The 24,777-nt window shown below is 35.5% G+C and overlaps 1 protein-coding gene across 5 annotated transcripts in view; it reads right to left on the bottom strand.

Annotated features, from left to right (window-relative positions):
* Nucleotides 1-1,431: 1,431 nt before the first annotated feature.
* CNST (consortin, connexin sorting protein) overlaps nt 1,432-24,777 on the bottom strand; it is a 668,223-nt gene continuing 644,877 nt past the window's right edge. For all 5 annotated transcript variants that reach the window (XM_051783330.1, XM_051783327.1, XM_051783326.1 and 2 more), the window contains 9 exons: nt 24,102-24,307; nt 20,684-20,714; nt 18,621-18,707; nt 18,034-18,148; nt 15,528-15,549; nt 15,254-15,350; nt 11,037-11,905; nt 4,042-4,177; nt 1,432-2,398 (listed from right to left, as the gene is read on the bottom strand). In XM_051783330.1, coding sequence (XP_051639290.1) covers nt 2,193-2,398; nt 4,042-4,177; nt 11,037-11,905; nt 15,254-15,350; nt 15,528-15,549; nt 18,034-18,148; nt 18,621-18,707; nt 20,684-20,714; nt 24,102-24,307 — 1,769 coding nt within the window. In that variant the 3' untranslated portion in view covers nt 1,432-2,192. The remainder of the gene's footprint in view (nt 2,399-4,041; nt 4,178-11,036; nt 11,906-15,253; nt 15,351-15,527; nt 15,550-18,033; nt 18,149-18,620; nt 18,708-20,683; nt 20,715-24,101; nt 24,308-24,777) is intronic.

Below are 24,777 nucleotides of genomic sequence, written 5' to 3'. Positions count from 1 at the left end.
TTTTAACCTGAAATCAACAGTTGTCTCCTTAGGAATAAACTTAATATCCTGAAACACTCAACGCAAAGTTACAGAACCCAAAATACATTCTAATTACATAATCACTATAAATACATATTTTAACTGAATGCATGCATTTTAATTACTCTGTAGGTAAATTACGAAAAAAGAAAATTAAGATTCTCTTTAAAAGATGAACTAAATAAATAAACAAACAAACCCAGAATTCAAATAATAAACTGAACCAGCCAGTAACACTTTAAAATACAAAAGTGTCTTTCCCTTTCTCCTTGAGATAGTCCAGCATTATAATACTCTGAGGACAACAAACAAAAAAATATATCAAACTACTGTTCTCAAGTTTCATTCTGAAAGCAAAAGTTTTCATTACTTTGGGCATTTTAAATTTGCTAGCTTAATATAAAGCTGCACGCGAGGCTCCGTAGGGTATAAATAAACTAAGCCTTCACAGTGAAAACAAAAAGAGAAATCATACATGCAGTTTATTCTAGAAAAAACATGATTTTAAATTTCACTTTAAAAACCCGTTAAGTGTAACAGTGCGTTAGGAACAATCAAGCTCACTAGAGGGACAATTTACTCGCGAATGCCAGAAAGCATGATCATTTAATGTTATAATTCTGAGTAGCATTTTGAAGATTTCACTTCATAGCATTTTACAAAACAATATCCTAAACCTGAACACACTGCAGCATACAATGTTAGTAAGCATGAAATCACGGAGTGGAGTGAAGCGGATCCCTCAAAAATGCTGTTTCCTGAGGTGTAAAGGAATTGTTTCACACTTCAGCAGGGCTAGACCATTATGCTCTGTGCAAGGAGAGTTGCCACATTTTGACCAGTGTAGGCCAAAGGCCTGTGTATCTAATTCTCACCTTCACTGTCCTGTCAGTGTTTCTTTCACATACCACCACGCAGGGAGGGCTGAGCACCAAGCAATAGAAATACCCATTTAAAATGACTCTTTGTATTGATCTAAATTCGTTTGTATAGCTAATAGAAAAAGATCAGATTTTACAGTACAGGTCTCAGAACTGCAGGGCAAATGGATGCAAATGTGCTTTATCTGCTGGAACAAGTGCCCTAGACCACTAACATACTCACCACATCTGTGGTGAGCCTCTGAATCTTTTCTGTTGGATCAGTCGCACTTTACATAACATTCATTCATTGAGAGAGGCTGCAGCCCCACAGTTCTGTGATTCTGTGCACTCATTTGGGATGAATCAGACATGAGCCCTAATTGCAATAAATATTCATAGACAAAGGCAAGGATCATTATTCCCCATTTATGGAGGAGAAATTGAGGCACAAAGTGATTACTCAAAGTCAGTGACACGGCTGGACAGAAAAGCCAGTTAGCCCCACACCTTCTACCAGGTGCTTTAAAATTGGTCAAAGACACTTGACTATTTAATATGAATAATTTACTAAACATTCTACTTTTGTTTCTGTGTTTAGTGAAACTAATGATTTCTTTTTTAACCCTCCATTTCTAAATCAACCCATACGATACTGAGAGTAGAGGTCCAGGAAATTTAGTGAAATCTGCCAGCAGATTTATCCCACTCATGATATTCACTGTAAGCTATAGATACAGGGTCAGCCTGGTAATCACCAAATGAGGGCTCCGTGAATGTTGCTGCAGTCTTCTCACTCCACCAAATAATTACATGGCTCACCAGGAGAAAAAATATGGAGAAAAACAGTAAGACTTAGAAAAAAAATAACGTTTCCATAAAACACAGACTTATTGCATGATAGCTGGAGGCAACACCTTTGCACAAACAGCTGAAAATTAAAGCTGTCCTTTTGCTAAGCTTCCAGAGATTGCTTACACAATGTGTGGCAATGGGAGAGAATATAGAAGATAGTTAATTTTCTTCTTTCTTCTTCACTTGCTCAAGTTGATGAAAAGTGACTTGCCTACTCTCAAAAGGATGAAGGTATGCTCCCATACCACACTGCTACAATTGTGAACAGATGTGAACATTTTGCCACCTGATTGCTAAACTAAAATTTTCTTGATTTCTAAGTAAAAGTGAAAGTATATCAACAAATACACATCACCTGCAGGTGGCAAGTGTTAGAGAACTTGAAATCACAATTTTTTTCTACCCTCTCCAGTAACCATTGGTGAGCTCTTGATGTGCTGTCCCTGCTCATTTCAACTATGAGAAGGGTATCCAGTGTTTAAGTTCTTCCATACGCTGCAATATCTGTGTATAATAGAAATCCATGTTGGCAGCAAAATCAGTACACACAGGGGATTCCATGTCACCAAAGGTACAGTACAACGCAGTTCCTCCAATGCTAAGGAAAACAGTTGCTATGCACAGCAGGATCAGCAAAATACAGGAGCCACCAGATACTTCATCTGTAAATAAGAGCAGAAAAGGTGAAAAAGGATGACATACAAAGCAATACAAACACATGCGAGAAAATCTGAGAAAAGTTTTTACCACGAATGGGTCAGGAGGTAAACACACTTAATAATGCTCAAAATACAGAGCAGTAATTGTATGTTTCTCAGCCTTTTCAGAAACCTAATTATACAGCTTCGTTTCTGCAGTCTGTGTACCTGTCCTTGCTCGTATCCCTTGTGGACTCATTCCACACAGAAGCAAAATGCACTCACCTATGAGAATGCCACACAGCCAAAGCCTTCCTTCATGGAAATAGTTGAAATGAAATGAAAGCTTTGAAACTAAAACAAATAGAAACACTCTTGCTTAATTTGTAATGACACTGACTGTGCTACCATGAACTGCTTGTGTTTCCTCTCACATTTTGGCTGTAAGGATAGAGACAAAACCTTCAGGGTAATGTGAAGGGTTATTTTACATTTCAGTTATTCTCTGCTACCTCTTTCCATGATTGTTTATTACAGAGTAAGAGCAATACCAGAGGTTGCAGAGATGCTGCTACATCCTCACAACCTCATAATTTTACTTTGGGGTCAGATTACTTTGGTACTCTGCATGTAAAAACATCTGCATCTTCTGTTAGATTGATGTGGCTCTACGAAAATTTCTGAACTCCACTCTACATCAGGGAGAAGAAACAGTGCAAAAGAAGAAAAAAAGAAGAAAGATTCATGTGCTTTTTTGTGCGTGTTTGAAATCAGATTTGAAATAATAGCAATAGTAGTATAAAACAACTTTCCTTTTGAATCACTAAATCCTTGGGGAAAAAATCATAGAAGAAACTCTAATTGAAATTTTATTTAAAACATAAATACTTTAAAAATAATTTCAAGGAAAAGATGGGATACGCTCTCTTTTAGGTTGTGAATGTTTTAGACATGCTTAATGCACTATTAAGCACTAATTAATACCATTTAGTGGCTGGCATACACGGTAGATATAGAAAGTACTATCATTAGCAACCAAAAGTATTTTTCTTAATATCTCTTTAGTTTGAATAATAGAGAGCTTAAACTCCAAGAAAAGCAGAACAAAATAACATACTGTATTTCTCATGAGGCTATTCAGCCCATCAAAAAGGTGGTAGGGTGTAAAGCCAAATTTAATGATGGCTAGCAAATATGTATGGATATTAAATTATAAAGCAAGGTTAAAATCCTGGTCTACTAGAAAGGGTTGGAAAGCTACTGGTGGAAGAAGGACAACACATTGTTTCTTCTGCATCCCTCTTTACCCACAGGGTAAACGGATTTATGGAGAAAGCCTACACCTCCCACCCTCTAAGCAATAAACATTAATGAAAGAACTTCCATTAGCTGCCACTTGCAAATTATTCAGTCAGATGAAAAAAATTGGGACTTCATTCTCAGACAAGCTTTAAAATGGAAGTGTGCTTATTGTATCCTTCTGTAGTCTTGTTACCCAAACCTGGTAGAGATTAATAATCTTTGATCAATCACCTTTACTTATTAATTAAGTTGAAAAAAACCAAGACAGTATGTTCAATGAATGCCTGCTTTGCTCTTGTGAACAAAAAGATCGGCATCATTTGCACCTCAAGAGTGCAACCCATGAATTAACAGCTTTAAATTACCTTGATCCAATGTGTCTTCCATTTCTTGGAATCGCACTCTTCTCTTTGTTTGTCTTTGCTGGACTTGAGAAATCGTTTTACCGTCTCTGTCATCTCTCTTCTTTAGTATAGACACCAATCCTTCCGCTGGAGCAATCTATCAGGAAAGTCAGTGAGTGGCACAACAGATGTGAGAAACTGAAGCATGAGCTCTATTTAACAAGGACTTAGGGAAGAAATGAGCTAAACGGTTAATAAATGTTTTCCACTCTACTTTTCTTAAAAATTGCAGCACTTGTGAAACCTCCTTCTTGAAAACATCAATTCCTTAACACACAGGACAGCTGCAGTATCATTCCACTGTTCACTGACACTGTTTGCCCTTAAGTGTTACCAAAGTTAAATATACACACATTTACTATTTGGATCATCCTTTGTGTTCACTGCAACAGTTCCTTTGTAAGCTCACATGGGTTGGGGCAGTGATGAGGCAGATTTGTGTCAAAAACACTATCATCAGAGGGCAATAAGAAGTCAATGACACACTGCTGCTGCCTCTCCAAAGATATAATCCTGCAGAGACCATCAAATACTTATTGCAAGATTAATTTTCCAGCACTGCAATTGGTTCCCCAGAGTGGACAAGCAGCTACAGTGGAGCTACAAAACCAAATAGAGAGAACAACAGGGAAAAAGAAAGCTTCAGTGCTCTGGATAGATTCCAGCTCCACATTGTAATAAGCTCTCTGGATACAGCAGCAGTTCAAAAATCCTCCTCTACAGGCTGGTCATCCAAACAGCTTGCACTAACAGCAATACAGTCAACAAGTCAATAAACCATAACTTCTCTTTTGTTTGCTATAGCATTTGGACTAGTTGCAAGAGTATATGCTAAGCCATACTAGCATGAATGAGCAGTCTGTAACTTCCTAGTTATCAGAGAAATGAAAGTAGGTGAAGTATCAGGAGACAAATGCTTTCCTAAGCAAGTAGTTTCCGCTGGGCTAGAAATAAAAAGAAATTAAAATAAGAAGCATGTTTAGACATGCTCTTTTTTTATCTTGTGAGCATCTTTAACTTAAAAAAAACCTTAATAATTTCGTCCTAGAACTTAGTAGGGCTTTTTAAAACTCATTCTGTAGATCAGCAATAACATTTGTTAAATTGAAAAGTAATATGTATTCATTTGTGCCACAGATGAAACATCACATTTACAACTGAGTTTGCAACTCCTCTATAAGGAGATGACCCCAAACGCCTATAATTTTCACAAATACTCAAAAAACCCCAGCTTTCCAAGTAACACCGTAGTTGCAGAAAACTGACTGCTTAACTCTACCTGTAACAGAATTAAGTTAGAAGAGCACCCATAAAAACTTGTTTGCATTGCAATTCCAAGAGCTGTAGAAAAACTGAAAAAAAAGTGACTTCATAACTTATGCCCTTAAACATGCTTCATGCTATGAGCTTATATAATGCATTGATGCCTGCTGAAGTAAGGGAGATGGTGGACTGAACACAGCAAGAGGCAGAGCACAATCCAACAGGCACCAACTTTGGCATTTGAAACATTTTAACTGATAAATTCGGCAATTACACATTAAAGTCTGTAGTCTGGCAGTACTTTGTAGCCCTCAAACCAACAAATGAGGTTACCCTGCACAACTTACAGAGCTGGATACCGTGGGTGTATGCCTACATGTCTAATAATTTCTCCCAAAATTCCAACTGAGAGGATAAAATTGATCTCTGCCACACTACCACTTTTGATACCCACTTTCCTTTTTGATTATCTTCTCAAGAGCTTGAATGGATTATTTAATGAATATTTAGTGAAAGTGTGGAGGTGGCGGAAATAAAGTCAGCCAACATACAGAGGACCAGTATTTGGCACAAATGAACCAAAAATAATGATCTGCAAGAGTCTCATCACAACAGACAAGCACACTGAGCTGAGGTTTCAACTGGTAATGTCAAATTAGCCTTGCAGAACCACTACAAAAATTTAAGAGGCCAGCAGGAAAAGCAACACTCAAACTTCCTTGTTGTGACAATGAAGGGGGATCATGTAAGAGTGCTTTAATTTGACTTATTTATTTGGGAGGGTGGAGATGAAATGATGTCCTTTAGAAGAGTAGATTATTTTAAGCTTCTGCTTACATCATTACTTTCATAAAGAGGATCAATGGCTCCTCCCACACCACCCACACAGCAGGCTAGCTGTCGCCTGGCACGCTTGTTCCCAAGTGGCTCGGACTGCACTAGGTGGGAATGTCACCCAGGGACAGCAGGGCATTCATACCAGTCTGCCCTAAGACTAGACGTGGCGGTCTAGTTGTCATTTCAAACTAAGGCACTTCATTTCGTCTGTTGGCTCATGGTAGTGTCTGAATTACTGTGTCACAAGCTCGGTCTTCTCCAAGCTTAAAACCAGAGGACTATCCTTGACAGGATTATGTGGAAATGTGTTTCAGTGATTATAGTTACATAAAAGGCTTGTGGAGGAAAGTCTTGCTACAATGAGGTTCATTTACTTTTCCTGTCAGCCTACATGGCTATGTTTCAGGATTTACTTTAAATGTATAAAGAACTAATTGACACAGCACAGGTTCCTCTATTCTGAACATTTTCTTTTGCTCAGAAAAGGGGAGCAAATGCTTTTGATTTTGCAATAAACAGAGCATGGTTAGTGTTACTCTCCTACCCCAGCAAAAACCATAGGCTGTATTTTGAAAAATGGCCCCTTTACATGATATGTACTTCATACCTAGAATACAATCATAGAATATTCTGAGTTGGAAGGTACCCACAAGGATCATCAAATTCCAGCTCTTGGCCTTGCACAGGACCATCCCCAAGAGTCTCACCATGTGACTGAGAACATTGTCCAAACGCTTCTTGTACTCTGTCAGGGTTGGTGCTGTGGCCACTTCCCTGGGGAGCCTGTTCCAGTGCCCAACCACCCTCTGGGTGAAGCACTTTTTCCTCATATCTAACCTAAACCTCCTCTGACTCAGCTTCATGCCATAAATATACTTCATCTGCCTTTGAATTTCATGAGTCATGTAATTAAGGTTTTTTTTGTTTTGTTCTGCAATATACAAAGTGATTATATTAGATCCATCTCCCATTAATTAAACATCCAAGGAGAGGGACTTAGCTGCCACACAAGACGAAGTTTTAAATCCCAGTCTTTAGGAGGCAGGAGGAATTTAAAAAGACAGAGTATATTATGTAAATTGAAGTTAACAAGGGAACTGTGGTTAATACAGTTGACCACAAATCAAGCTTCTTCTTGACTTGAACTTGTAGGCTTGCACAAGACTGCACTGAAAACATCTCTTACATGAAAGAACTGCATAAAGGACCTATTGAAACATAAGATATGTTCTTAATTCTAAGCTAGATAATTAACAAAAGATGGTCTTGGAGCATCTGTGTAACTGAGCTTACTCTCTCAGCTCTGCTGGCCTTCACAAAATCTTCTGACTTTTATAATTACTGTACAGAAACTGAAAATGGCATATGGGTGTGTGGTGGCATTTTGACCAACAGTAAAAAGGAAAGCAGCAATGACTGTTGGTTTATTGAAACTCTTTTAAATATTTTAGCTTTTTGCTTTTTCCACCATTAACAGAAAGTAATTCTGCTTCAATGAAAAGTTTTACACTTTTTGGACAAAGTTTAATAACCAGGTTGCAAAATTAGAAAAAATAAGCTTTCTTTAAACTACCTGTCTCTTCTCTGTTTAAAACAGCATTTGCTAATAAAATATTAAAAAGCTTCTTACACTGTACATATTTTCCAAAAATATGATGTATACATTTATATATTTATAAACATACTGGACAAAACTAGTAAGGCCTTGTGCTTCAAGCTCTTGGAGAAAACAGATTGCACCTCACTATTAGAATTATTTGTACCATATAGATACAAATAAAAACCCCAAAAGGGAAGCACTGCAAACTGGGAACTAGAAAAAAAAGTTCACTGTATAAAGTATTTTGGTCTGAATGCAGAGAACTACTCAAGAAGCTGTTTTGTTTGTGTATTCTCCTGTGGACTGTATTCCTTTTTCAGTTACTTGGCAAAGGACTACAGTTTCATTACTAGCAAAAGCAGATTTTTTAAAGCAGTAATCCACAACCGTATGACAAACTGACAAAACCCAAGACTATCCTGGGTTACAATAAAACCAGCAGACAAACCCTTTTGCTAACAAAATAAATTTAATACATGAATAATTTGAGTTGAAAAGGAGCTAACTTAGCAGATTCAGTATTCATACCACAGTAACAGATTTTAACTATTCTTTCGGCTGATACACTTGCCATGAAAGTACCAGGGCTCCTTTACACAGCAACAAATAGCTCAGATACCATGTAAGCATTTCAAGCAGAAGTGTAGTTCTTGCAAACTCAAAACTACAGGACCCAAGGTATAAAAGAGAACAGGGAATCCGAAACATTTTCTCCAAACCTAGTACAGACAGGTGGAGACTTCATTTCTTGGTGTATAAACAGTGCCAACCAAAAGCTGTATGTTGTGGTTGACAATTTCTTTATCTTTGCTTTATGAAAATAAATTTCAAATTATAATTTTCTAATCAGAAAAAGCAGTAGGATTTTACTCATTTCCCTAATTGTCACTCACATAAAAAGTTTGTGTTATAAATTTTTACTTTATACAGCAAAATGAAACTTACATTATTAAGGTCACAATTTGTTTCACTGTTGCTGTGTCATTTCATGCTCATAGAAATGACAGCAAAGATATCTAAGAAGAGGCTATACACTTCTGATATCTGTTGCTGCCAACTGCTGACTGTGCTTCAAAGCTCCTTGTTAGCTGTATGAATCTTGTTTCTATAAAATGACAGTGATTTTCCATCATTTGCACATTGTTGTACATGGTTTGTATCAGTGATGAAATACGCAGTATAAGGGACTGTACAATATGCAAAGTACTATTTGACTTTTGCAATTATTTAAAGTCAGAGTCAGAATTTGGTGGATTTTCACTCTTGGAATGAGTTATTGTAAATGACAGACTAAAAGCAAGCGACAAAGTATCTAAATTAGAAAACTAGAGGAGATGATTCTTGGATCTCAATATGAGGTCAAACAAGACTTTCTAACTGTAAATACATGCACAAGTATTTACCTTTCCCATTATCAATAAATTAGTATTACACGTCCATTGAAGAACATTAATGAAATTTTGTTCTACCATATCATTTTTGTATCTAGGTTGTTTCAAAATTATCTTTACTTCTGCCTTCCATTCTAACTTGTTTGTGGCAGGTTTGTAAATATTCACTCCATGACAAGTTTTATCACAGTCAAATTGATTTTTTTTTCTTTTTTACTGCCACATTGGTACATTTCATGTGACTCATTTCATTCATGAGGCTACCAATGCATTTTCTAAATATTTCATTAACAGCTACTGTATGAAAACACTGTTATCTTCTTAGGTTGCCATAGTCTGAACAATGCAATTTCAATGGCTTCAAAAGGACAAGAAAGGAAGAAGTCTTACAGCTGGTTACAAAGATCAGTCTGCTTGTCAAAACATCAGTGTGATCTTATTTTAGCACTAAAACAAAATCAGTGAACACAAGTTAACAATGCTGCTTTCTCAGGGGTGGCAAACTCTTTTAATGTGTCTCCCAGGAAAGCTGTAGGTGCTCACCACTTCTGAAATGAAACCCCAAGGCTAGTGATGGGTGGTAAGATTAATTGGAAAAACAAAATATAAGAGTATAATGAAACAGTACAAGCTGGTGTGCTGTCCTTAACTCACCCTGCTGCATCTAAAAATTTCATGTATTGCAGAACAACCCCAGGTGCTGCATATTACAAACTTTAACTGTTATTGAAGTTAATCCTTCTTCTCTTTTCCAGTTTAAACCCATTGCCTCACACACAACTCAGGCCTTAAGAATGATTCAAATGGACTCCCACCAGTGCAGCCAACATTAAGCCTTATATGGCCAGAAAAAGTACTGTGGAAAAACTCAAGGTACTTTTTCCTCTGCAGAGACTCAACTCTGCCATCAGAGTACTGGCAGTCCCAGCATCAGAGGAGCAAACTAGAAATGAAACTAGATTCCCAGTAAAGCATCATCACTAGTCACAGAGACAATTAATAAGCCTTTTGCTAAGCCCATATACATGTATAACAGAAGAGTAATTTAAACATCATCCCTCAGCATTAGATTTCTTTTGAGCTCACTGAAAGTTCAGCATTTTAACAGAGGTGTACTGTTCTATTTTACATAGATAAATCGTAAATTAATCCTATTGTGACTATTTTTAAATTGCTCTTAAGGTCCCATGGATGCAAAATCAGAAAAGAAATAAAGCAAAGATGTCGTCATGCACTTTCCAAAAAAGTCCCAAAGCAATTAATCTTCTCTATTTTCAGAAGAGCAACCTAGCTTATGAAGCACTCACTCTTGTCGTGGCCTATCAGCAGTGCTTCAGAAAGGTGGGTTCAGGATCAGAAGCTTTCTTAGCTTTGGTTGAACAACAAAGCTATCTAAACTTGGCAAAATTAGAAGCCCATACAGTCATATAAAGAATTTATACATATGTAGTTCTCACCTCTACAGAACAGGCATAAAAAAGAGAATTTTGTTTTTTGAATAGAAATGAATCACATTACATCATAGGCATTATGTACATCTCTGACATGAAACTTGATTTAACAGGAATTATGAGAACACCTCCTAACAGTCTCTGTCAGAATAAAAAAGTTAAAAAACACCAGCTGTTCATACTCATATGTAAAAATCAATCTAATTTTTAGAAACACTGTGTGGTGCTGCTCAAGAAGGAGACAAACAGGCAAAACCAAACTTTTTTCTCTGAATAACTCAGAACAATTAAATATGTATAGATTTCAGATTTGAAAGTGATATATTAAGGAATATTTAACACATTTTGAAGTTGGAAATATCTAAAATATTTTGAGACAAACATGAAAGATTTTATAGAATTCATAATCTTTACCTCAGCAATCTCTATCCTTCTTGCAAGTTCATCAAGAGAAGAAAAGCTGTCATCTAGTGATAAAGCTTCCAGTGAGTTATAAGATGCCCGTTCAGGTGAAGTATCTGGAACAGTGTCTGAGTCCTCTTGGTTTTCTAAGATTGATTCCTCAGTGTCTATTATGTTACCATTTAAAAATCTGAGAAATAAATCTTCTTGTTCTTCATTATTTACCTTCTCCTCCTGTCCTGCTGCTCTCTGTATTTCCTTGCACACCTGTGAATGGGCAGTACTCTCATGCTCAGACACTTTATGGCACCCAGAGCATACATCTGATGCAGTTCTGTCCCGTGAAGACTTTTCATCATCGTCATCAGGCTGTATCTGTTGCTGCTTTAAATCATTATTTTCAAGTTGGGCACTAGCAATTTCTGAAGAGTCAGCAGCATGTTTTGATCTGAGCAGATTTCTATCAGCTTGCACATCTTTATCAGAAGGAACCAAATCAGTAGGCATATAGTCACCATCTGTTAAAACTGAAGCATCTACCATTGGCTCAAGAGGGAGTTTCACTCCAGGCTCCCCAGTCCCTTCTGTTTTTTCTGCATCCTTTGAGAGCTGTCTTTCTCTCAGCTGCAAATTGTTATCTTTACCGGCATCCCCAGATGATAAACAGCCCGAAGAAGGCCTGCCCACTGTCCCTGTGGACTGGGTGTGTGGCTCTAATGTTGATTCAGCACTGCAGTGCTGCTCCTCCATGTGGTCCTTTCCTGCAGCTACCCAAAGACTTCCTGCCTCTATCTGTCTCTCAGTTTTGTTTTCATCTGGGGAAACAGTGCTCAGCTGTTTATCTTCTTTCTTTGGTCCAATGCCAGGACAAGTTTCAGTACCTAAGTGCAATAGGAAAAACAGTTTCAGAGTTTTTAAATGATTCAAAGCATCAGCCCAGGGGGGAAAGAGTATACTGTGATTTGATAACATTGTAACCTAATGCTTCAAAATGCACTCCCATAAAGGGTAGGTATTTTATGCACCAGTCAGAATAACATTTATTAGTAGTCTCTGACTCCTGACTCAGAAGAAAAAAAAAAGTATCTGCAAACATTCTTGCAGGCAAAGCACATGACTCACTGCCCTTCTGACAAGAGTTACTCCCTATATGTATGTAAATATCTTTCTGAACAGCCCCTTTTCTTCGAAAGGATATTTTATGTGAGTGCTTCTCATGAAGGTCTGGAATTCAGACAAATGCACTTAATTACAGAAAACTATTTTGATTCTGGTGTATCTGTTGCAGAGGGAGATATCTGAATTTCCTTTAAAGAAGCTGAAATAATGCTAATTTAATAAATATTACATTTGCAGGTCACTAGCTCCTTTGGTTAATGCTAAATGAAATATCCATTATTTAATGTCCCATAAAGGATAGCATAAAAAATGCTGCTTTTTGGATACATAAGTTAGTTTACATATTAAAAATGCAATTTGTTTCAGCTTATTTCTGTATTCACATTTACAATACATATGAAAATTATTTTTTTCTTATCTAAAATTTCAGAGAGAAACATGAGGAATTTTGCATAGCTTGTGAATTCATCTACTACTGACATGATCTGCTGATGAAGGAGTAGATGGTTAGCCCAAGTTGTCAGTAAAATCACTAGATATTAGCCATTACAAGAAGCTCAAAGCCAAACTCCGTTCTAGGCTTATGAAGAGAGAAAGGGATGTTAAGAATTAGAATAAAAAAGTAAGCTAGCTATGACAGAAACTGCCTTTTATTCCATACTTGAATAAAAACTAAGTTACGACTATGTTATAATAGGACTACTGTTACAGTAATAGTAATAACCTCAAAGAACAAATTAATACCTCTAGAAAACACTTGTTTGCATTTTTTGTTCATAGCAAAGAGCAGAAAGGTTTTATGATCAGATTAAGGAAAATATCAAACAATGCACTTATTAACTGTATGAGTTCTTACAAGAACAACTCAAGATCTCTACGCAAATTTTATCCTTCCTCCCTTGTTAAAACCTCACTTAAAATCTGAGGAATTTCCTGAATTTGTCACATGAAATAGGGTCACATTCATTAAAACAAATGTTTGCATTAATTCATTGTATTGAACAATTTTATTAAATTCCAAACTATCCCCCTTTAAATGGATAATGAAATACAAGGTAGTACAGAAAAGACAGGCTTGGAAATTGAAAAAGAGAATATCCAAGCAAACCAAAACATGGAAAAAATATCAGAATGATGTTAACAGATAGAAAGGGTACAAGGAACCTAACTTCTGTAAAGCACTGAAAGAAGAAATAGGTGTGACACAGGGTCTTTTTGAAAATTAAGACACAGATGAGTTGACAGCTCAAGGGATTTGTAACGGGATACTGAGCCCTTCACATATAGGTCATGAGTTCAAACACAGCCTGGATTATTGGTACAAGATTTTGTTACCATCTGTCAATTTTTCCTAGTGGATACATCCCATTACAACAGGCATCTTTGTTGGCAGCCCCAACCGTAACAAAGATTAAATGGAATTGGAAATTAAATCAAACTCTTTACTGTGAAAGGTGGCCCCTTGAGCTCAGGGCTCTGCTCCTAAGAAAGTAATAAATGATCCTAGCACTGTTATCTAACCACAGATGTACAGGAACTGAGATGCAATTATCATTGTTACATTCCACATCAAGTTTTCAGCAGTGTTCAGTATTTTTTTTACACCTACTTCAGACAACCCCTTCCCACTACAAACTAAAGGCAAGTTAAGACAAATACTCAAACACTTAATTAGAAAAGATGCCTTTGCTTACTAAGTTAAATGAAGACATACCCACCCGTGGCAGTAATTTTTAGTTGACTGATAGAAATACAACAAAGTGTCTACTGAAAATTTTTTAGCAACAAAAAAACTTATGGTAATTTAAGAAATGCTTTTTCCCCTAACTGAGTTGCTTTAAAATAAACACTTGCTTTGTTCATCCCAGAAACCCACAGCCACCACTTTATCCTGTTAATCCAAGACAATCTAGCAGAGTACTGATCTACAGTAATCTACCAATAGAGAATTCACACTTCTCCATCTCTGCAATTCTTGCCAACTGATAACAAATCCCATAGAACCTGAAAGAAAACAGGGTATAAGGGATTCCTCCCCACCTTGGAAACAGGTCTATATGTACACACTGCAAACTTATGTTAAGGGGTTTATTAAATTCTATTAAATTCAGTATTTCATTAGAAAAGTTTTCATGAAACACATTAATTTATCTTTAGTTTACACTAAGGCTATTAAGGCTTTCAGTCAGAAACGGAAGAAATTCATGGGTACAGGATGTATCAAACCTCATCTTTTAATATACACACATATAGCTGTAAGGGCCCAGTTCTCTCTGCTGGAAGACTCAGAGTGAAAATCTGTCAGAAAGGAAAACGTAGTAGAACAGACCATTCACAACCTTTGCTCAGAAGGGCAGAAAACTAATTCAGTGACTGTCCTGGGAACCCTGACTGGCTGACTAATATAAAGCTGTTTCTCGGTCACTGTATCCCCACGATACAGGAATTGTGAATTCTTAGGATCAACTGCCTACAGAGCCTCAAACTAAGTTCCCAAATGTCTTCAGCAAGTTAATGCAGTAATTTTTGCTTTAGATTACTAAAGAAGATTTATTTTACTTCAAAGATGCTACCATAGTACAGTGCAACAATCTTTACAATGTAATATAGCTACCTCTACAATGTATTATACATATTCTTATTGATAATTGGAAATTATCTGTGCTGTTTCAGAAAAATGCATCTCAAAATCTGTACATTGCATGTAACTTAAAATAGTTACTAATACTGTTTACTATATTGAATTGCCACACCTCAGAATATTTATTATCAGACTGTTTACCTTGTATTTTACACACACAAATTATGTATCTTATCTCTAGTTTTATACAATTTTGTAGTTTATGTAAGTTGCTATAAATGCATGCACATTTAAGACTTTTTTGATGGAGGTTAGAATTACTTTACAATTCTGAATATCAATAACTAATTAAAATTGCATAGTGCATCCATTGTGCAGTCATGAAAAAAACCCCAGCTTAATCCATTTGTGGAAATCCAATAAATGCTGTAGATTCAAATGAAATAGTTTCACTGCATTTATAGGAATTTATCATTATAGTGTAACATTTCAAAAAAATGTATGCACATGTAAATGCATACACACATACCTGATTTAAAAGCAGCAGCTTCTCTTTCCTTTAGATTTTTGGATTCCATTAACTGAGGCAAACAACTGCTTTCCCATGTATTTTCTGCAGCTAATAACTGTAAAATATGATAGTATTTCCTGTAATTTTTGGAATTAAACAGGAATGTTGTGACTTTTTGAGACATTCAAACTTTAAACAGCTTCAAAACTGGAAAGATTTTATCAAGTAATTTTTTGAAATATATTTATTACCAATCTTTGACAAAGCAGAATTCAATTAAACAGCTGCTTACCTTATTTTTGGATGACTGTGGCCTGCAGGAATAAAGAAAAAAGAATAAATTAACCTAGTAGCAACTTTCTTAATAATAAATGTAATTGAAATCTTATAAACTTTTTACTCTGCTCTAAAATTAGCACAGAATTTTTCTTACACTGAGACAGTGTTAGCATGCTAGCATAATCTGTACTTGTTTGAATATCATCAGAAGACCAACTCACCCTAACATTGCTCCACCTAATCGAGAAGGCGTCAGAAAAAAATTTACCACAACGTATCAGGAAATGTAAATCCCTGTAAAAGTTTATGCTCAGAAGGAACTCTACCAACTTTAAAAATCATGTCAGGACTTGATATCTATTTATACAGATAGTATATTTAATAGTATATTTAATATACTATTAAAAATACTGATCACTATAGCAGAGATTGAAGAATGGAAAAAAATCCCCACAAAACATATTTCCCTTTCCACAGACTGGGACACAATTTCTGGGTACTGTAAGGTACAGCAGCTCCCACTGATTCCACTCAGATTCAGAGGTGGATCAGCACTGCTAACAGTCAGTGTGGACTTGGCAAACTGTGTGGAGATTCATGCACACTGTAATCTATCACACACAGTCTGTCTTGCAGTCTTTCATACAGTAATGAAATCTACTGGAAAAAAAAAAGAGAGATACAAGGGAAAAGTACTGATGTTCATACTCTAACAAAAACTTTTAAAAGGTACGTTGACTTTTAAATTTTACCATTTAAACTTCAAATAAGGGACACTCAAAACTATCTTTAAAGAATAAACATGTCCAGTATGTAGCTGTAAATGTTGACTATCAGAAAAATTACTTTCAATTACAAAAGCAAAATGTTCACATTTTCCAAGACCTGCATGTTATTCATTCAATATTAAAGTGTAATTTTAATTAAAAAATAAATTGAGTTTAAAGCTTACGAAAAAACCCCCATATGAAACAACAAAACCAATCAGGCTTTTGCCTAGAGAGTTTCAAAGAGTAATAATATTAAATACAGAATACTAATCATGGCAAATGAACACAAGTCTTAATTTTTATCAAATTGCAGAGTTTCTCAGAACAGAGAATGATATTTCATAACTGAAATGAAGGAGAAAGCAGAGTTATTCTCAACAAGGTGACAACCAGGTGACTATAGGGAGGTGCTGCTCATTGCAGCTTATAAATCGCAACAGACTTGAATCTTAAATCTTTCTGTGGGTTTGCAAAGTCACATGTAAGGAAATGTAGGCTGAGGAAGCCTGCAGGCACTCTGAGTGCAATCTCTCACTGTGGGTGTAAACATGCAACACGGTGCTCGACCTGCCTCCTCTTCCTGCGGAAGCTCAGGAGTGCGCTTCCAAGGGGCTCCCGGCCCAAAGCCATTCAAACTACAAATAAACAACATTACATCCCTGCCTGGGTTCTGGCAATCAGCCTGGGTGTTTTCAAACTTCACTATCATCACCCAGAATAAAAAATGTGATAGCCAAATCATACTCTCTATGAAAAACAGGAGCATTTTGGCTTTTGTTATATCCAGATTGACTAAGTCAGTGCAAATGTACTTGAAAACGTTTTCTCTCCCCATCTGATTGAGAGCATCTCTCTTGTCACTGGCAGGTCTTTTCACAGCCTTTGAATGTGGTTAGTTTCCTTATGGTCATTGGCTGATCATTTTTCAGTGGCAGCTTGCATAATTTTTTCCATTTGTCCCTTAAAATCAATGTCTAGGTGGTAGGGCATTCACCCATGACATAATAGATCTTCTCCTTCCTGACAGGTATAATCCCATGTTACTATCCAGAAATGCACCCTAGTCACTGCCACAAACTTGTTATACTGTGATATGCTAATTCAGGAGGCTGATGCATCAGGCAAAGCAGGTATGAACTAAGATTTCATAACTTTTCAGAATACTGTACAGAATCGCTGCTTCATAATGTTAATGCAACCTATATGAAATTAACATAGAAGATAACAAGAAGTACTTATAGCATTAAGGAATTGTCCTAAAATGTGGGAAAATTGAGAATAAAATCAAGGGAAAAGCACTGGGTTAATAAGGGTACTGAAGGCAGAGATGCTAGGCAATTGCATTTTAAAACAGTGATTAGAACAGTAGGTATTAGACAAGAACACCCATCATCACGAACACCCATCATCAGTTCTACAGCCTCTCTTCCTAAATTAACACTATTCAGATTTTTTTACCTTGGTTGAACTACTAAAACTCAAAACTCCATTTCTGGAAAACTAGTGATTCGCTGAAAACCTTTAAGATCTAGTCCCCATAGATTCCTCAAACCATATTAAAACAATTGATGGCAACAAAAATATTTTAGTTACATATCAAAAAGAACCACGACTTTATAACTAAATTCAAGTCAGTGCGACACAACTTTTATTTTGACACTGACTATTTTAAAACACCTATACCAGCAAGGAGACAACAGTTGCACTAACAGTAGTACTTGGAAAGTAATAATATGTTCTAATACTTACTGTAGATGTAAAGAGCAAACTCTAGTAAGTTTTTCCAGCTCCTGGCCACTCAGTTCTTTCGCTGAATTCTTCGGTGTTGTAACGGGACTAGGAACTGCTGTTTTCCATTTTCTTTCTAAATGAAATCAAAAGAATTGTTACTCAAAATATTATAAAAGTAGTATTTGCTTAACATAAAACATATAGTGGAAACTAATTAATTGAGAAATATTGACGACTTTTCTGTGTATGCTCTACAATCTTGTAACAGAATACGCAAAATGGCATCCTATTCTTTCACAACACACTTTATTTTCATCATATCAGACTCACCAACCCTAACCCAAAAATAAGCTCAAAACAACTGTGGATCAAAGTTTTAATTAATAAAATAAAGAATTACAAACTATTTGCACCTTTACCATAAAATATGTGCAAACAAATCCAAAGCAGGAATATTTTTCTTGTAACAAGCTCAAAGAAATTCTGATAGAAATACTGCTTTTGCTATGTAACTTTTTTAATCTGGCAACGTGTATACTCTCTTGTTTAGAAGTACAAACTAAATTAACTCTTTCTTCTACCATATTAGTTTAGCTGGTACTCACCCCACTGCTCCTGTATGGAAGAAAGATTTGCAAGCAGCCGCTCATGATACAGCCGTTCAAGCTGAATGAACTTCATTGCCTTCTCATCTGAATGGAAGGTTAAAGAAAAATGGACACATCTGTGGATGTGTTATGATTTATTTAAATTTAGCATCATATTTGAAAGGGAAGTCATTATGCACTCGATATTTGAAATAAGTGAATCAAAATGAATAATGGCTAGCATCTAGATATCTGTGCAAGAAAGAAAAAAGCAGCAGACATGAAAACAGCAGGTAAGAAGTAAAATAAGTTGAGAAAAGTTCCAAAAATGCAAATCCTATTCTTTTCAGCAGCTACCTCTTCCCACATGCCCTAAGACCAACAAATGATTTTTCTAGAAAGAAACAAATTAAATGTTATTATGCTGATAACTCTTACAAAAAAATGAAATCTCTGGGAAATGAAAAGCAAAACAATTACACAAATACCAGCAAGTATATCTCAAGAAATACAATTATATGCCAATAACCATGTCTAACTGAAAATATAGCTCCTCTCTACTGACCAGCTGGAGACAATATTAAAAAAAATTTCTCCAGCTTAAATTTCCGAAAAATAACCGCCCCCTTTTCAACCATTGTATACAACACTGTTGCACTGCTGAGTTTACCTTTTGTCTTCCTGAAGATTCTGCTTACTTTTCTTCTATATGAAGAAGTCTTTCCCCTCCCTTAGGGTTATCAATATATTCACAAAGGTATACTGATAGTCACATATTTTATAATACTCAGGATAATTCTAGCTCCGCCAAGCCTAAGTTGTTAGTTGTGCTCTTTAAAGCTGTTTTACCAGCTATTCGAAATGAAATTCTACAATACAATGAGGATAGAGGTACAGTGAATGATGTTCTTAGTCACACAAAAAACCCACTTTCCATTATTCATGCTAATTAAAATAGTGGAGTAATTATTACAAAAACACAACCAGTACTTGTTATTCTTGTTAGCCTCATGCAACATATAAATAGCATGGCTTATGAACAACAATATTAATGGAAAGAATAGTCTCTGCCTTCAAGAAATCTGTTATTAGAAACAGAATATCAGATCAGAGAGACAGCCTTAGAGGATCACAGTAACAAACCCTGAATTATTGTTAATATGAAGTTCCATGCTGGATGAATTAAAATGTCTGTCATGGATAATTAATACAGTGCAACATGATCAAGTGAGTTCTTTATTAACCTCAGGAAACTGATGGCTGCAAGTACAGAGGAGATATCCTTCATAAATATGTATTACATAGTGGTGTTGAATTCCACACATCAAGTGTACATTGCATTAAAAAATATTTTTTTTTATCAGCTTTAAATACAGTGTCCTTCAATTAAAGCAACTTTGATGAAAGAGGAACTGTCTTTCTATCATGCTTTTTAAATTTTAAATTTACTGTATTTCCCTCTGCATTGCCATAATTTACAACAGAATTTTTCCATGCCTTTATCTCGAGCAGTGCATTTTGGATTTTCTGATGGATGCTTTAGAATTAGGATGACCAAGACAAAAGTGTAGTCTTCTAAGACAGTGATGGACACTGTATTTAAATATTGCTTTTATAATACTGCAACAGTTAGTTCTCTGGTTTTGTACTACAGGCTAAGATAATTTGCCTTGTTATTTAGCCATTACAATTGCCTATTTGTCATATTTTGTATGTAACAAATTGCATAATAAAGAAATAATCTGTATGCACAAATTCTGTAATTTATGATGGGTCTTAATGAATCACATATACCTTAAGGGCTTACCACTCTTGCTTCTTCTTTTTATAGCCTGATCATTTTCCCTTAAAAGCAAAGAGGAAATCCCAGTCCACTTTTTATAAAACTGTAATTTAACTTTAATGGTTAATATGATTATTCTCTCCCAAAATTACTGAAATACATCAGAGTAATTATCAGAGGTTTAACTATTAAAACTTTTACCAAACATGTGAGTCAACAGTAAAGCATTTGTCTTTTATGCGTTATCATGCCACATTATTTTAGTATTGTATAACAATTTCTACAAGTAAAAGGATACATTCCTCCTCTTGAAAATAGGTCTCGGCTATCTGCAAAGATAAAAAAAATAAATTAGGAATCTATAATTTTCATGAGAGTGCTAAGGATGTTATGTGAATTTTTTTATCATAGTTTTAAATATCTGGTTTGCAGGTTCATATTTAGTTTAGGTAACATTTGAATGCTCAGACAAAATACATGTATTCTTATTCTAGGAAAAATGTTTTAAAAGAGTATCAAAAAACAACGAAATATTAAGTCCTCTCACATAAATGGGTTTGCTCCAATGTTAGTGAGTTTTATGTTGCTACAACAAGAAAAATTATTTCAGAAACGTTTTTAGTTATCATACTAAAAAGCTTTAAAATGACATAGCACAAAAGTACTGTGTTTAGTGATACGAGTTCAAGAGTTTATATTCTGTCATTTCCTTATCTTTGACCAAATTAAGATCATTGCTGTGCACTCCTGAGCATTACATTGAAATGTGATAAAATGGAAAAATGGAGGTTTCCTGATCGATGAGAAAAGAACAGTCTTTGGATAAAAGACACTAAAAATATTGCCTATCACCGCATCAGAAACATAACAATGAGTTTCCTGTTTATATCCTTTTTCAATAGATAATTACAACAAATATTTCAAATTCTGTGTAAAATAGGAATATTTGAAATTAATGAGATAAATATAAAAGCACTCAAATTCTGAACTTTTTTCTGTATTACTCCTAGCCTATCCACAGGAGCCAGGCAATACCACTGCAGCAGCCTTGTGCCACTTCATTTCCTGAAGCTGTTCTACTGTGTGAAAAAAAACTTGAAGATCCTCTACCTCATGTCACTAAGTTCATGCAACCAGCTCAGAGAAAGCAAGTATCCACAAGCAGTCAGAAAATTAATATATTTTTAATCAGAATTTCACTTTGACACTGGTGGGGAGTATCATAGAAAAGTTAGAACTGATTCCTGGAAAGGAAAAGATGTAACACTGTATGGAAAAGCTAACGTAGTAACTGAAACTTTTTTCTTCCAATTCCTCCCTCTAGACAAATAATTTTTGAGAATTGCAACAACAACTTATTTGTGCTTGCTAAAAAACTGTGCAGGCTTTCACAGGAAGCTGAGGAATACTGACAGCTTTGTTTGTGCATGCAATGAAATACAAAAAATATAAACTTCAGAAGTAAAAATATTTTATTCTACATAACTCTACACTATCAGTGATCTTTATAAGCAACTAATCAGTCTTCCGGGACAGTGAATATTGGCAATCTTCCTATTTGCCATGCTAGCAAAAGGGCCATGCTAGCAAAATGTGTCCAGAAATTGCAGGCACCCTGAGACCAGAACGTTCTGGTTGAGGCACCAATGAGATGATACTCCAATGACTTCTGTGGGAGCACACAAAAATTCAGTCTCAAATTCTTTGGGACGTCAATTTAGATAATCATAATACGAAGAGCTTAACAAGTAGGCACTTTTGTAAAAGTCTAAAGGTGATTGCTCAAAAAATACAGTAACTTGATAGAGGAATCTAGGTTACAAATTGTATTTTCCTGCCTCTCAGCCTTATTACTAACCACTAGACCATTCTGAGCCTGGTACCTTCCAACGAGAATAGGTAAGTGATTTCTAAGATTCTTTATTTGTACATTTTGTCTGCATTCCACAGTAGTCTTCTAAGGATTTCTGGAACTGTCAAAGCTCTTTTTCTGTGTTTTATATATAAATCAGATTCTGTAACAAATGCTAAACAAATCAAATTAATCCCATTCAAGACAGGAAAAAAAAAACACATCCTATTTTGATTAAAAGTTAAACCTTAGTCCCTAATATCCCGCAGCCTTTAAATACTCAATACAGGCTTCCCACTAACACCGCAGATTGTTAATACTCCAGAACATCCAACACAGCTCTTGATTTTACATTGAATTTTATCATACAGAAAAAAACCAGAATGTGATAGAGTATTTGCTAGACTTGGTATAAAAAAAGTTACTGGCAGGTTGTATTAACAATCTAAAAAAAAAAAACAGACTGAAGATGACAGGTCAATTCACTAGAAAAGGAAAAAAAATTCTTAATAGATTCACTTTACGTGAATGCTAAATTTAAAATCCTTTCCCCCTCTGCCCTCCCCACAATTAAAAAACATGTTATGATCCTTATAAGTTCTGCTAGCTTTCTTTCAAACAGTCCATTCAAAATGCTTGGTATTTCTTAGGAAAAAAAAAAAGATGGTGTTTGAGTACATGTTTGAATCTGGAAATGCAGATTCTGTCACAGTTCCTGTATGACTTTCAAAATGTTGTTACCCTTAGGGTGTGGCTTAGTCATCTAAAACCAACAAATAAGATTTCACCTCCATCACATTCGATGACACTCCTTGGTGTCTGTAAAGTGTTTTGAAGTTTTTGCCCTGTGTTGTTTTCCAAAAATGTCCTTTGTACTAACTCATGAATGACCCCCAAATTCAACGTGTCTAAAAGTACAAATTGTTAACCCGAAAGCTAAGTTTCACATAAGTTAAGGGACAGTATCAAATACCTTTGCTGAAGCACAGATTAGAAAAAAATAATTTAAAATTCTGTGTCAAATGTAAATTATCTATAACATGCAACAACTGAAGAGAAACCTCTTTCTCAAATATAATCACTTATTTGTATCAAAGAGAATAAGAATGGAGGAGTGTCATTGCAGTTTAGAAATTTAAAATATCAAAATCATCCAATTTTCCAAAATAAAGATAATCCAACTAAATCAAATCAGGCATGTGTAATATCTACATATTGCCCATATTAGACATCACAGCCAAACGAAAACTCTTCCAGTCCACTCTTAGTCTGACACAACTATGCTATAAATTAATACTGCATTAAGTCCTATCCACATAATTCTTCTGCATCATAACCTCCAGAAAAAAACTCTACACACTGGCCAGTTAATAAAAAGATTGCTTTTCAAACCACACTGTTTTTCCTTTGATCTTGAAAGTTTGGCAACTGTGCTTATATAAAGTTATACACTTGGAATCCTAGCATTCATGCATGAAAGAAGTCTGCAACAGTAAAAACAACTCCAGGTTTAAAATGTTATTTACATATTTGCTCTCTTGTACCTATACCAGCATCTTACAAATCATATTTAATTTATACTGAAGAGTGATTTTCCTAAATTCCTGCCAAACTAGAATTTCATCATTTAGGGAATTAGAAAACCCGTCCTTAAGTTTCCTTTAACTGCAGAATATACTTACAAGGCAATTTATAATTTAACAAATATTACAAGACCTTAGAGGAGATATTTGCCTTGACCATCTGTTATACATCAAAATATCCAGTCCATGGTATCTGTTGCATTTATTGCCTTTTTTCCTTACGAATAAAGTCTCAAATAAAACCAAAATTTGGTGCAGCAACCCATAATCACAGGAAGTACCTGATGTAGACACAGGGGCAGTATCTTTGAATCCATCTGCTCAACCTCTTCACGGAGCAAAGAGAAAAGAGACTGCAACATTTGGTTTTGTTCCTTTGGGTGAAAGTTTTCCTTTGCTTCAACAGCCCCTTCAGCCTGCACAGAATCTGTATCTGTAATAGGAGTATTTTCCTCCTTGATTGCTGCAGTTCCTGCTGTAGAAACTCCTTTAAAAAGGACAAGTACTTGGGTTAGGATTCAAAAAAATACAAGTTAGGTTTTTTTTCAGGAAATTTCAATATAAAAGCCAATAATAAAAACCTAGTGTCTTAAATAACATCCCTGTAAGTAAACAAAATACTGTCCTTGTCAAAATTAATTGTGACAGGTCTGTCTCACTGTCAGCTCACCTACCTGAAAGAGTACAGTAACATACATCAGATATTTTTGTACACTTCTAACTGGGACCCTGCTTTAACTTAAGGGAGAAAAAAGCCAAACCAAAACACTTGAAGTGTTCCACAGAGTTATTAATAAGAGACCAGGATGATGTAAAAAGATACTGTGTTGTGACTGGTGTCGCACTTTTAGCTAAAAAATCAATACTCAGATCCAAGTGGTCAAATTTCTACATTAAGACTCAATCGTAGTACAGCAGAGACAGAAAGTAGAGTTGTTTACAGCAGAGTTTTGCTCA

The sequence above is a fragment of the Manacus candei genome, unplaced genomic scaffold, assembly GCF_025592945.1.
Source record: "Manacus candei isolate 608988 ecotype Guabito, Panama unplaced genomic scaffold, ASM2559294v1 h1tg000017l, whole genome shotgun sequence".
Lineage (NCBI taxonomy): Eukaryota > Metazoa > Chordata > Aves > Passeriformes > Pipridae > Manacus > Manacus candei.
The sequence above is the reverse complement of the archived record's forward strand: the minus strand, read 5'-3'. Positions and strand labels throughout refer to the sequence as shown.